This window comes from Papio anubis, chromosome 4 (assembly GCF_008728515.1).
Source record: "Papio anubis isolate 15944 chromosome 4, Panubis1.0, whole genome shotgun sequence".
In the NCBI taxonomy this organism is placed as follows: domain Eukaryota; kingdom Metazoa; phylum Chordata; class Mammalia; order Primates; family Cercopithecidae; genus Papio; species Papio anubis.
In genome coordinates this window covers 141,072,339-141,086,193 of record NC_044979.1, presented here as the reverse complement: position 1 = coordinate 141,086,193, position 13,855 = coordinate 141,072,339, and the positions used below count along the sequence as shown (strand labels likewise).

General features: G+C 47.8%; 1 protein-coding gene across 12 annotated transcripts in view; it reads left to right on the top strand.

The window, feature by feature from the left end:
- TRRAP (transformation/transcription domain associated protein) overlaps positions 1-13,855 on the top strand; it is a 135,699-nt gene that overhangs the window by 72,914 nt on the left and 48,930 nt on the right. For all 12 annotated transcript variants that reach the window (XM_031665604.1, XM_031665602.1, XM_031665603.1 and 9 more), the window contains 12 exons: positions 179-343; positions 422-603; positions 824-1,022; positions 1,656-1,784; positions 3,904-4,170; positions 5,823-6,029; positions 6,867-7,025; positions 7,120-7,254; positions 8,721-8,831; positions 10,108-10,254; positions 11,954-12,167; positions 12,967-13,092. In XM_031665604.1, coding sequence (XP_031521464.1) covers positions 179-343; positions 422-603; positions 824-1,022; positions 1,656-1,784; positions 3,904-4,170; positions 5,823-6,029; positions 6,867-7,025; positions 7,120-7,254; positions 8,721-8,831; positions 10,108-10,254; positions 11,954-12,167; positions 12,967-13,092 — 2,041 coding nt within the window. The remainder of the gene's footprint in view (positions 1-178; positions 344-421; positions 604-823; positions 1,023-1,655; positions 1,785-3,903; positions 4,171-5,822; positions 6,030-6,866; positions 7,026-7,119; positions 7,255-8,720; positions 8,832-10,107; positions 10,255-11,953; positions 12,168-12,966; positions 13,093-13,855) is intronic.

Below are 13,855 nucleotides of genomic sequence, written 5' to 3'. Positions count from 1 at the left end.
TTAAAAAGAAAAACAAGCATCTTTTAAAAAGCATGAGTGTGTTGCTTTTTTGGTAAGCCTTCTTCGAGAGATTTAGAAAGATTTTTTCAAAGGTTTAGAAAGATTTAAAATTCATATCCTCTAACTTTCTATCAGTTTGATTAGCTTAAAACGGCTTTTCTATTTGTTTTGCTTTCAGAGTTTTTTAAAACACAAAGATGCCAGACCTCTGCGGGATGTGCTGGCTGCCAACCCCAACAGGTTCATCACCCTGCTGCTGCCAGGGGGTGCCCAGACGGCCGTGCGCCCTGGCTCACCCAGCACCAGCACCATGCGCCTGGACCTCCAGTTCCAGGCCGTTAAGGTAGCGCCCCTTCCTCCGGCCCCCGATGCCCAGGGGTTTAATCGAGACGCAGTTCCCTAATTGTCTCTTCTTTGACAGATCATAAGCATCATAGTGAAAAACGATGACTCCTGGCTGGCCAGCCAGCACTCTCTGGTGAGCCAGTTGAGACGTGTGTGGGTGAGTGAGACTTTCCAAGAGAGGCACCGCAAGGAGAACATGGCAGCCACCAACTGGAAGGAGCCCAAGCTGCTGGCCTACTGCCTGCTGAACTACTGCAAGTGGGTGCCTCTTCCGCCCTGCTCCGCAGGACCGGCTCTGGACCGCAGGTTCAGCCGGAGCCTCCTTCTTGTCTGTACAAGGCTGTGGTCGTGGGATACGTGCAGTCGGATTGGTTGTAGAGAATGGGCTGTCTCTGAGCTGTTTCAAGGCAAGTCAGAGGCGTAGTTGTTAATGGAAGTTTGCTGTAAGTTAACCTGTCTTCTTCTTTTGACTCTCCAGAAGGAATTACGGAGATATAGAATTGCTGTTCCAGCTGCTCCGAGCCTTTACTGGTCGTTTTCTCTGCAACATGACATTCTTAAAAGAGTATATGGAGGAAGAGATTCCCAAAAATTATAGCATCACTCAGAAACGTGCCCTATTTTTTCGCTTTGTAGACTTCAATGACCCCAACTTCGGAGATGAATTAAAAGCTAAAGTGAGTCCCACTCTGATGCTGTAGAAGGCTACGGGTATTTAATCTGGTTTTCTAGGGAACCTCAGGCCCTTTTCTTTTCTCGCTGTGTCTCCCTTGAATAAATAGTAGAGTGAGCCAGGTGCTGTGGCACGTGCCTGTAATCCCAGGTACTCAGGAGGCCATGGTGGGAGGATTGCTTAAGCTCAGGAGTTGAAGGCTGCACTGAGCTATAATCACACCATTGCATCCCAGCGTGGGTGACACAATGAGACTCTGTGTCAAGAAAAAAATAACAATTAGTGGGCCGGGCTGTAGGTGAGAAAGTGCCATTGCTGAGGAACGTCAGGTTCATGCAGCGGTGACCCAGCGGTGAATGGTGGTTTGTTAATTGCCTTGTTTTTAGAAAATGGCTTGTGTGACGTGAAAAGAATAAACCAGGCTGACATCTCTTTTCCACAAGTTTTTAACCTACCTTTCTAGTTGTTCTTTGTGTAGAAGTCAAGGTTGGTAGTCTCACCCTGGGTTGAGTTCCAACGTGATGGTGTGGTATGGCCGAGACTGGCTGTTCTTCCCGTCTTACTCAAGAAACAAGCAACGTGGCTTTGTTTTTCTCCTTCTTTATTTAAACTTTCTTTTTTTGTTTGTTTTTTGTAGGTTCTACAGCATATATTGAATCCTGCTTTCTTGTACAGCTTTGAGAAGGGGGAAGGAGAGCAGCTATTGGGACCTCCCAATCCAGAAGGAGATAACCCAGAAAGCATCACCAGTGTGTTTATTACCAAGGTGGTATCACTATGCGCATGGGCATGAGAAGTAACCTGGCATGTGGATGAATGTCTGTGTGTGTGTGTGTTAAGACGGTTTCATTGAAATAAGTTTGTTCCCCCAACACGTTCATTTTTCGCGATTGTGTTAGTTTATAGCAAACCATCACATTACCATTCTTATTAGTGAGTTTTTGAAGGCAGCCTTACTTTGGAATGAATTAACTTTCCCACATTAATAGATTCTAATCAGAAATGGAATAGATCTCAATGAAAATTCGTATAGCAGTTATTTTGTGAAAACCCCTGGCTGGTCAGCAGAGTTTCTGTGTTCTGTTTTCATCTTCAGTTTTGCAAAAGACTCTCCTAACAGCCAGTGAGCATATGAGACTGCCTGCAGTAGCTGCTGTGACTCCTCCTTGTCCAGTGAATGAAACCCTGTGGTGGCTGTAGTCCAGTCTGAACTGAGCTCGGTTTTAACATCTCTGCGCTTTACAGTTTGTGTTAGAGAGGGTTTTTGGAATTAAATGCCTGCATTGTGTTATTTCCCCAAGGCTTACTGTATTGATCTTCACTGTTAGAGGCTGTGTTTGCCCTGAGATTCTCACATAGAGTGTTTGTTGGAATGCTGCGTGTTGACGTTCCTCATCAGAAATACAGATTGCTGGTTTTAGCCATTTTGTCCTGGGATCAAGGCAGAGGGGACTGTTGTTTCCATTGGCAGATTCCTGGAGCTTACATAGTCTTTGTCCTTTCAGACGGGCCTCCTTCCTGCAGTGTTGACATCTGATCCCCAGGATCAGAGTGAGCCCAAACGTTTATTCTTGGTCTCCGTAGTGATATTTGCCTTATTCTGGGCAAGTGTAGGGAGATGGAGTCCAGACGGGACCCCTTCCCCTTTGTTACCTTCTCCAGGCTGTGTCTCCTGGGTCAGATGCTGCTGCTACAGGGATTTTGAACGTCAGGATGAGGAGAAAAGGAGCTGGCAAGCTGGAGGCTACAGATGCAGGTGTGGGCCTGCCAAGAAGCAGTACATCTAGGGAAGAGAGGACCTTGGGGCTAAAAGGGACCTTGATAAAAACATGATTATAATGGAAGACTTCAGTCTGTCCGTTTTTCAGAATTATTAAGACCTGGTAGATAGACAGTGGTTAGGATACTTAGTTGAACTGAATGATGCTGCCATTATACTTGATTTAATAGAGACGTGTAGAATATTCCTCACGCAAGATACATTTTTTTTCTTATGTCCGTGAAACACTTAAAAAATCTGTCAGATGCTTTCAAAACTGCAACAATTTTTTGAAAGTAGACATTTTTCCAGGTCACATTTTCTGATCATCATGCAGAAAAATGAGGAGTAGACAAAAGTTGGCCGGGAAAAAAAATCTCAACTATTTGGAAATTAAGAAACTCAGTCCTAAATCACCTTGAATCAAAGAAGTCTTCTTTTCCACCTCACCCTCCTCCAGCCCCTGCATCCTGACTCTTAAGCCTACCCTATTTAAATGTTGAAATGAATTTGGTGGATTTCTAATCCATATGTAAACCAAAAAGTACCTGAGATGGATCTCAGTCAGTTTAGAAATTTATTTTGCCAAAGTTCAGGATGTGTCCGGGAGAGACATTTGTGCCTTTCTCTAAAAATGGCTTTGAGGGCTTCAGTGTTTGAAGGGGGAAAGTCGGCTGAAGGGGAAAGGGGGAGGGTGTGGTCATCCACACATTGCCAAAGAAGGGGAGCAGGTGGGGGTAGAGTCAGTTCTGTGTTCATCTCACGCTCAGTAAGTCAGCACTTTATATAAGATAAGGTGAACACGAGGTCGTTACCTGTGGAGATCATTAACCTTTCATCTGTAGCTCTGCTTAGGATCAAAAGGAGCCAGTTTCTTGCAGCTTTCAGCTTAATTTTTTCCATTGGGCAGAGCCAACTGGGGTCCTGAGGCTTTTTTCTCCTTTCACATATATATGAAGGAAAATGGATAGGATGTTATTGATATCCTCATTGTAAAACTTCACGTTACATACTCTGTGTGTGTGTGTGTGTGTGTGTATTTTTAAGGGTTAAACCTGCTGTGTGACCCTCAGTCAGTAACCCAGTTCACAACTGGAAATGAGTCCTTCCCGCTGTCCCTGCACAGGTCCTGGACCCCGAGAAGCAGGCGGACATGCTGGACTCGCTGCGGATCTACCTGCTGCAGTACGCCACGCTGCTGGTGGAGCACGCCCCCCACCACATCCACGACAACAACAAGAACCGCAACAGCAAGCTGCGCCGCCTCATGACCTTTGCCTGGCCCTGCCTGCTCTCCAAGGCCTGCGTGGACCCGGCCTGCAAGTACAGCGGACACTTGCTCCTGGCGCACATTATCGCCAAATTCGCCATCCACAAGAAGATCGTCCTGCAGGTATTTTGCAAGCCCCCTCCTGTCCACCGACATCCACGTGAATCCCACGTGGTGACTTGGCTCCCTGGCGCAGTCTCAGCCTCTCCTGTTGTCTTTTCCCAATACCGATGAAAACATAGAGACTCTGTGATTCCACTTAGAAGACCCTAGGGCACTCGAATTCAGAGAGACAAAGTAGAATAGAGATTGCGGGGGGCGGGGAGAGGGGGTGGGGAGCGAGTATTGAATGGTGCAGAGTTTCAGCCTAGGAAGATGCAAATGTTCCGGAGATGGTGGGGCTCGTGGCTGCACACAGTGTGAAGGTGCCAAGCACCACTGGGCTGTGCACCCAAAACTAGGTAAGATGGTACATTCCGTGTTATGTGTGCTTTACCATTTGTGGGGAAAACACCCCACACTGTGAGCCCTCCCGTGACTGTCCACGCTCTCCCTTCCTCCCCCATTCCTGCTCTGCCCTCTCGTTCCTCCCTTCCATGACTGTCCACGCTCTCCCTTCCTCCCCCGTTCCTGCTCTGCTCTCTCGTTCCTCGACAACTTTGCTTTTAAAAGGAAAGGCCACCCTTTCCATCTCAAGCTTCTCTGTCCGTTGCATTTTAGCTTCTGACTCTGACATTCCATGGCAGATGTTATAATATTCAGGGGCTCTAGCCCACTTCTCTTAGCCAGAGACAATAGGTACCTTTGGATCCGTATCTCATGAGCTTGCTGCCGTGCAGCTCGTGTTGAGCACCTCTTCCTGGAGTCCCTCGGTGGTCTGGACTCTGAGGTCGGGCACCCCGGGTTTGAGTGTTGTTTCTTCCGCTCACGCGGTGTGTGCCCTTTGGCAGGTTAATGTCTCTGTGTGAGAATTAAATGTAATACTCCACTCGAGCTTGCAGCATTTGATCACTGATAGTTCTTTTCTTCCGTGAGACCATCTTTGATGGCTTTCCCCTGACATCTTTCTCTTGTGAACCTCTGTTGAACTCTGTACCCCCATCAAGCCAGTGGCCTCTCACATCCCCTCCCATGAGCCCTTGAGCTAGAACTCCAGCCTCGGGGCTGCACTGCCCTCCTCCAGTTGTCTCAGAGGCAAACACTCAAGAACTCTGTGACCTTCTCTGCTCTTCCCCAGTGCCCAGGCACCAGCAGGTTCTGCAGCTTCTAACACCCACCCTGTCGCCTCCACCCTCAGGACTGGTCTTCTCTGCTTTCCCATGACCTCACATCAGGGCCTCACCTCTCAAACTTGAGTGACTACAGCTGCTGCTTCTCAGCGCCTCTCCTTTTGGCCCTGTTTACTTTATTTCCCATCCCGCAGCCGGAGGGAGATGAGCCGTGTACCTCCCTAACTCGCTGCTGGTTAGGTGGGACGTGGGATCCCTGCAGGGACTTGGTCTTATCTGTCTGCATACCCTGGCCTAGTTCAGCACGGGCGCATAGTAGGTGCATTTTAAATACTAGAATGAATGTATTCATTGGTATTAACAAAATGTATTCTGGTCTTAACGAAACAGAAAGCAACTAAATTGTTTCCTAATAAGAAACTCCTAAGAAATTTTTAGAAAATTGTTTTGGAAAAGTATCATGTCTCGATACCAAGGGATTGTTTGTCTTCTTGTTTTTTAAAGCCTGCCTTCTCATCCTCCATAAGCGTCTCTTCCCTGTTTTAGGTTTTTCATAGTCTCCTCAAGGCTCACGCAATGGAAGCTCGAGCGATTGTCAGACAGGCGATGGCCATTCTGACCCCGGCGGTGCCGGCCAGGATGGAGGATGGGCACCAGATGCTGACCCACTGGACCCGGAAGATCATCGTAGAGGAGGGGCACACCGTCCCACAGCTGGTCCACATTCTGCACCTGATAGTGCAACACTTCAAGGTGTGTAGGAGGGACAGTGGGCTGCGGGGCATGCATCTTCAGGCATTCGCTCTGAACCTTCACCTTGTCTTGTTCTGCAATAATCAGGTGGTTCATCTTTTAGTAAGGCTACTTCTGGTTCATTGATTAGTTTATGTGATTAGTTTGTGTATGTGTGTATGGCTTTATCAGCATGGAAATTGCTGTAATATAGAGAATATGTCACAGGTGTGTGCATCTTTGCATCTAAGGCTACATTTCTGTCATAAATACTGTGCTTAGTTAACCCTTGTATGCTGCTGAGTTTGCACCTTAAGGTGGGAGATAGTCCTCATTGACTCCAGATTTCCGTCACCTGACTTGGAAAGTTACTCATGCTGCTGGCACCTCCTTCTCTATGACCAAATCACCCCTTTTGTGGGATTTATTTATATGTAAATGTTTCTTGTAGATTTGGGATAGAAGAGAAAGGATTGAGTTGAAAGCAAATTCTTTTATAGCCACCTCTTAGAGGAACTTTGCTTTTTGGTATGTCTTAAACTTTTACACTGTCAAGTCTGAAGTTTGATACATGTGATTAGACTCAGCTTCCTGTCTGAAGAGAATTTGATTTTTCAAGACTGAAGGATACTATTGTAATGAGATGTGGTTGGGGCGGGGGAGGGTGATAAACACACATACGTAAGGCAGTGAGAATTTCCTCGGTAAGGTTAGGATTCCGAATTCTTGAGCATCAGGTTGGGTTGTGTGTGTATGTTAGGGCTGAGAGGCACGTCACGGGGGTGTGTGTGTGCACGTGCATGCGCTCTGGGACCAAGGTCCCATGTTCCCGGCGTGATGCTGGCCCTGTGCCCGCAGGTGTACTACCCGGTACGGCACCACTTGGTGCAGCACATGGTGAGCGCCATGCAGAGGCTGGGCTTCACGCCCAGTGTCACCATCGAGCAGAGGCGGCTGGCCGTGGACCTGTCTGAAGTTGTCATCAAGTGGGAGCTGCAGAGGATCAAGGACCAGCAGGTAGGGGTGTCAGCCTTGGGGGTGCCCTGATCGTCTTCCTTCGACTTCTCCCTAGAAATCAATCAGTAAAGCCAAGCGCCTGTGTGTTTTTAAGCCGGATTCAGATATGGACCCAAATTCCAGTGGAGAAGGAGTCAATTCTGTCTCATCCTCCATTAAGAGAGGCCTGTCCGTGGATTCTGCCCAGGAAGTGAAACGCTTTAGAACGGCCACCGGAGCTATCAGTGCAGTAAGATCACGTGTGCCTCTGTATGGGTGCTGCACAGTCTGCTGGGAGTTGGTTCGTTTATTCCCTACATTTAGAATGTGAGCTCGGTGCCCAGCTGCATTTAGGAGAGGCAGCTGGGAACAGCTACGCTGACCAGATTGAAACTCCAGGACATGTCACTCATGCCAGGGGTTCCCAGGTTACCAGACATGCTTGCCTCTGCGTTCAGTTCATACCATTAAAGTTCTGTCGATGATGGTTGATTACTTGCAGAAAGGCATCTAGAGAAACTCTTTGAAGTAAGGAGTTGATTAAGAACATGTGCCTGTGCTGAGATCAGTTTCTGAAAAGGACATGTGTTCTATTTCACGAGGCAGCCACCAAGAGGGTCCTGGGTATTGCCCCTTGTGGAATGGTGGCCCTAGGAGCCCTGAGTCTGACCTCAGCTGGTGTCATGGACCTGCTGGCTTGTGGACACAGGCCTGGCTGCCCCACTTCCGGCTTCGTAGGCCTGAGGCTGAGCTCTTCTCCCACCCTCACCATCCCACATCTTGTGTGGCACCCACATCTGCCCTCGGCTCCTGTTAGAAACCTGGCACTGTCTGCACTTTGTCCATTGGCCTCTCTCCACACATCCGGTCCGGAGCAAGTCTCACTGACTGCCGCAAATAACCCATCCCTGCCTCCACACCGTGGTCCCAGCCTCTGTCACCCCTCGCAGGGTGACAGATGGGAGCTGCTCAACTGCCTCCCTGTTCTTCTTTCTTTCCCTGTTCCTCTCTCCACCTCCACTTTTATTCCCTCTTGATTTTTCACAAAGCAGTCAGACTTCTACAAAAGTTTCCTTTCGCAACTTGAATCGGGAAGCTGGGTGAAGGGTACGTGAGACCTCCGTAGTGTTTTTGTAAAAATCTCTTGTGGATCTTACAATCCTTTGGAAATAAAAAGTTGAAACAAGTCGGATTGCCGTTCCCCCTGCTCAAGCCCTCCCCTTGACCTTGGCACTCCAGGCCTGGGTGACCAGGCCCTGCCGATGGCTCTTGGCCCCCAGCACCATCTCGGTGCTCGGCCACGCGGGCTATCCCTGTGCTCTAAACGCACCCCTGGTTCTGGCCCTGTGCTCACTCAGGATGCGTACCCTGGCCTTTTCTCTCCACTGGGAGCCGTCTCTCTTCTTTTTTCTCATGGCCGCCTTTTTCTCAACCTAAAGACCTCCCTTGATGTTTTCCTGGGCCTTGGCACTTTTGTTCCCCATCACATGAGCCACTATTTTGCATGGCTGCTCTGTTGACTAGCCATCTGCCCTCCTGCTGGCTGTGTCATCTTCACCAGGGCAGAGACCACATCTGTCTTTGGTATCCCGAGCGTCCAGATCTGCGTCTGTCCCCGGGAGGTATCGCATACCCATTAGCTGGGTGAAAAGTCAAGCCTGGGTTGGAAATTCATGTTGCGATTATCTTCCTGCCTGAAAGGAGGTCCTTTTCCAGGTATTTGGGAGGAGCCAGTCACTACCTGGAGCGGACTCTCTCCTCGCCAAGCCCATTGACAAGCAGCACACAGACACTGTGGTGAACTTCCTCATCCGCGTGGCCTGTCAGGTATGGGATCCGAGTGCCTTGTGTTAGGGCTTCTGCAGACTGGAGGCTACTGACTAATACCCCAGGAGGTTATCTGTGACCGTTTCGTCAAAAAAGATACAGACAAACCAAGGTCTGCGAGCTGGTTCTGTCATTTTCATACCACATGCACTTGATTTTGTGGCAGGTTAACGTTTCCTAAATCTACCTATGTCTTATAATTGATATATATATATATATATATATATATATATATTTTTTTTTTTTTTTGAATTGGAGTCTCGCTTTGTTGCCCAGGCTGGAGTGCAGTGGTGCGATCTTGGCTCACTGCAACTTCGACTCAGGTTCAAGCGATTCTCGTCCCTCAGCCTCCTGAGTTGCTGGGATTATAGGCACCCGCCACCACGCCCAGCTAATTTTTGTATTTTTGGTAGAGATGGGGTTTCACCACATTGGCCAGGCTGGTCTCGAACTCCTGACCTCAAGTGATCCGCCCACCTTGGCCTCCCAAAGTGCTGGGATTGCGGGCATGAGCCACCGTGCCCAGCCTGATATGATTTTTTTAAAAAGCCTTTCACTCTTTCAGTGGTAATAAAATAATGCTGTGCCTTCTAATTGACGGCATGTTAGCATTGGTGGAATATGGTAGACCGTGATCTCGGCTGATCGTTTAACTTCCAGGTGTTCTTTTTGCATCCTTAAGATGGGAATGGTACACAATTCAGTAAAGGATGAGATGATCCAACCTACAGAAAGAATGGACATTTAGCAGTTTCAGTGCTTTAATAACTTGGGTTTATTTATCATTCATATCAATCTGTATCTTCATAGAATTTTTGGAAATTCATTTCTGAAACTTTATATTTCGAAAAACCATTGTAAATGAAATTTTCCTAAATTTTAAGTTCTTATTCCTGTTAAACAAAATAGTATATCTTACAGTTCTGTTGAGAATCTCCAAGTACTGAAAAGGATCTGCTAAGTACCTAACCAATAGATAATTCCTTGCCTCCCTGCAATGTGCAGGGAGGTCCTATGGGGAGCCAGCAGGGCCCACAAGCCATTGCAGGCCACCACAGATGCGCTGCAGAGGAGGGAGCCGTGAGGGGTCATGAGTCAGGCTGGTTGGGGAAGGTGTCCAACTGTGTGGAGGTCAGACGGAAAAGGGGTGGCTATGAGGTGAAGATCTGAGACAGCCAGGTGCAAGGGCCCGGGCACAGTTGAAACATGCTGTCACTGGAATGACTGTAAACTCGGATGCAGTGAAATACCAGCTGTAACTAGGATGAATTCCTAGGTTAATGACAACACCAACACGGCGGGGTCCCCTGGGGAGGTGCTCTCTCGCCGGTGTGTGAACCTTCTGAAGACCGCGTTGCGGCCAGACATGTGGCCCAAGTCTGAACTCAAGCTGCAGTGGTTCGACAAGCTGCTGATGACTGTGGTGAGTTCTAGTGTGTGAAGGGCCAGGGCAGGGCCACCAAGGCCACTAGCGGATACTGTCACCTGGGCAGGGACTGGACGTTTGTGGATCACTCTGAGCCTGACCCCTAAGCCCCAAATCTCCTGTCTCTTTTGCCAGTCATGGCCTCTCCCTTGTTGCCCTCCCCTGCTGATACCAGGGAGAGAGTTTGACTAATAGATGATGGCTTTGCTCTTGAGGCTTGAGAAGTTCGAGACCAGTCTGAGCAGCATAGTGAGATCCCAACTCTACAAAAGAGAAGAGAGAAAATTAGCTGGGCATGATGGTGTGAGCTTGTAGTCCCAGCTACTCAGAAGAGGCTAAAGCAGGAGGGTTGGCTGAAGCTGGGAGGTTGAGGCTGCAGTGAGCTGTGATTGGTGTCACTGCAATACAGCTTGGGAGACAGAGCAAGCAAGACCTGGTCTCTTAAAAAAAAAAAAAGAAAGAAAGAAAGACTATGGCTTCGGAACTTGAGCTCTCATGCTGGCCCCAACTACACGTAGGAGTGTTTAACCTTAATACAGTTGTCTCGCATTTTGTGGACTCGTTCCGAAAACTTACCTACCATTTGGCTTGGGATGAGCATTTTCAGCGGACTATTGCAACAACCTTTAGGATGAGCTTTGGATTTTTAAAACAGATTTTAATGATAGAGCTATAATTTGTTATTAGGAGCTAGTCCCAAAATGCTAACTATTTTATTTTGGTGGCTGTTTTTTGGCTTATAAAAACCTTGATCCTGTACTTTTCTGGTGGCAACAAAAGCTATTTTCTTGCCTTATCCAGATTTGTTTTTCTAGCTCTTGATAGGATTTGGAAACCATTACTACTGAGGTTATAAAACCTATTGCAAGCACTTGTTATTCTGGACTACGGAGACCATGTTGCTTCTATTTGACCTCTGCTATGAACCATGAACTGTGTCTTCTATTTTATCCCGTTTCTTTGGTTTGTTTTTATTAGTTTTTAGTGCTGCCATCATCTGTTAGTTGATTCCATGATACGTAGTTTGAAAGATGCTTCTCTTTGGAAAGATGTTTGTTTTTTGTTTTTGTTTCATTTTTTTGAGACAGTCTTACTCTGTCGGCCAGGCTAGAGAGCAGTGGCACAATCTCGGTTCACTGCAACCTCCTCCTCCTGGTCTCAAGCGATTCTCATGCCTCAGCCTCCTAAGTAGCTGAGACTACAGGCATGTGCCACCATGCCTGGCTTTTGTGTGTGTGTGTGTGTTTTTAGTAGAGACAGGGTTTTGCCATGTTGACCAGGCTGGCCTCAAGTGATCCATCCACTTCAGCCTCCCAAACTGCTGGGATTACAGGCGTGAGCCACTGAGCCCAGCCTGGAAGGATATTTGTATTTTTATATCTTAAGAAAATGGGAAGAGAAAAGCAAAATTCATTGCAGGAACTTTTTTAGAATTTTATCAATTTCAAGATGTTAATATTGTTTATTATCAAATATTAATATTTTAATGAGTCTTTTTAAAAGAGTTTGAGTACATATTTAAAGTGATTTTATAAAGTAATCATACTTGTAAAATCCGGTTGTCATTCTCTAGTGGTTTTTTTACTTAGTCTCCAAATAATTAATCCAGTGCTAGATTTCGCCAGATCTTGTTTCTAGAATTTGTTGTCGTTGAGTGTTCGTTTCCTCTGTGAGTGGCCTGTGTTCTCCATTCCAGGAGCAGCCAAACCAAGTGAACTATGGGAATATCTGCACGGGACTAGAAGTGCTGAGCTTCCTGCTAACTGTCCTGCAGTCCCCAGCCATCCTCAGTAGCTTTAAACCCCTGCAGCGTGGAATCGCCGCCTGCATGACCTGTGGAAACACCAAGGTGTTGCGAGCCGTCCACAGCCTTCTCTCACGCCTCATGAGCATTTTCCCAACGGAGCCGAGTATGTGGCCTTCCCACCGGTGCTTTTCTTTCAGAGTGGTCAGTGGGCGCGCTTGCTGTGAGAGCACTCATCCTCCAGTTACTGTGTTGAGCGCTTTGTTTTTGCTTTCCTTTCTACTTGACGTGGAGACATAGAATGGGCCGGGCGTGGTGGCTCACACCTGTAATCCCAGCATTTTGGGAGGCCAAGGTGGGCGGATCACCTGAGGTCAGGAGTTCGAGACCAGCCTGATCGATGTGGAGAAGCCCTGTCTCTACTAAAAATACAAATTTAGCCGGGTATGGTGGTGCACACCTGTAATCCCAGTTACTCAGGAGGCTGAGGCAGGAGAATCGCTTGAACCCAGGAGGTGGAGGTTGCGGTGGGCCGAGATCACGCCATTGCAATCCAGCCTGGTCAACAAGAGCAAAACTCTGTCTCAAAAAAAACATAGAATGGCAGCTGTCATTGAATTCTGTCTGCTTTGGAAATTCAGTTCTTCATCAGTTGAACATTATTTTTTTAAGCTACTAAAGAGAAGTCAATTTAAAATATTAAAGTATTCAAATGTTGAACATTTGGCAGGATCAAATTTTAGCATGTTATAAATAAGTATATTTCAAGGAGATTCTGTTAGGTTTTTCTAACATAGCTGTGTAGAATGGGAACCAGCCTAGAGGTGAGGCCCATACCCTCCTGCAGGGAGAGAAGTGCCTGTGCCAATCCCTCCTGATACCCAAGCAGCCAGCATTCAGTCCCTGGCATCAGCACTGGTGGGCCCACGAGCCCTAACCACAGTGCCTGGGTCCCCACCCCGTAGGTACTTCCAGTGTGGCCTCCAAGTATGAAGAGCTGGAGTGCCTCTACGCAGCTGTTGGAAAGGTCATCTATGAAGGGCTCACCAACTACGAGAAGGCCACCAACGCCAATCCCTCCCAGCTCTTTGGTGAGTGTGCGTCTGTCCTGGTGTTCGTGGTGGCTCAGTTTGGCATCTGTCCCTGCACACTGGATGTGCTTCCCTTTTGGGAAGGGGCTCTGGTTGTTGGGCAGAGCTTTGAGCCGCTGCATTGTTCAGGTGTCTGTTGCCTGGGGCCCTCAAGGCTGCCGTCTCCTGTAGACCACCCCCCTTCGCCGATGCTTGCTCTACGCTCCCTCCTCAGCCTCCAGCACAGGCTTTGGTGTGAGGGATGTTGCCAGGGTGTGTGTGACTTGCCACCCTGGTGTCACCCCAGTGTCACACTAAACAGGCACCGCAAGAGCTACATGAGAATGTGTGGACTCTGCCTTTCACCACCAGCCCGCCTGTGAGTCAACCACTCACAAGATGAGAACTTGTCCCGTCTCATTGCTTAGGCTCTGGCTGGCCCAGGTGAGACAGAAACTGCCTCCCTCCTTAGGTCATCAGGGCAGCTGGGTCACTCTGGCCCCAGGTGCGCAGGAGTCAGATTTATAGATGTGCCCTCAGCTTTGTGGCAGACACATGTCTTTGATCCTAGACTTCGGGTTAGTGCCTCAAAATTTATTTTCTCCTTTAATTACATATTCATTGGGTGAAATTTTGAAAATACAAATGAAGGAATACTAAGTAGAAGTCACCTGTCAGGCTCTCTTCCCAATAGCAGTCGGTTCCAGTATTTTAGAGTGATGATCGTGTTCTATACACATGTGTACAAATACCTATATAGATAGCCCTTGTTAGGCAAACGCTA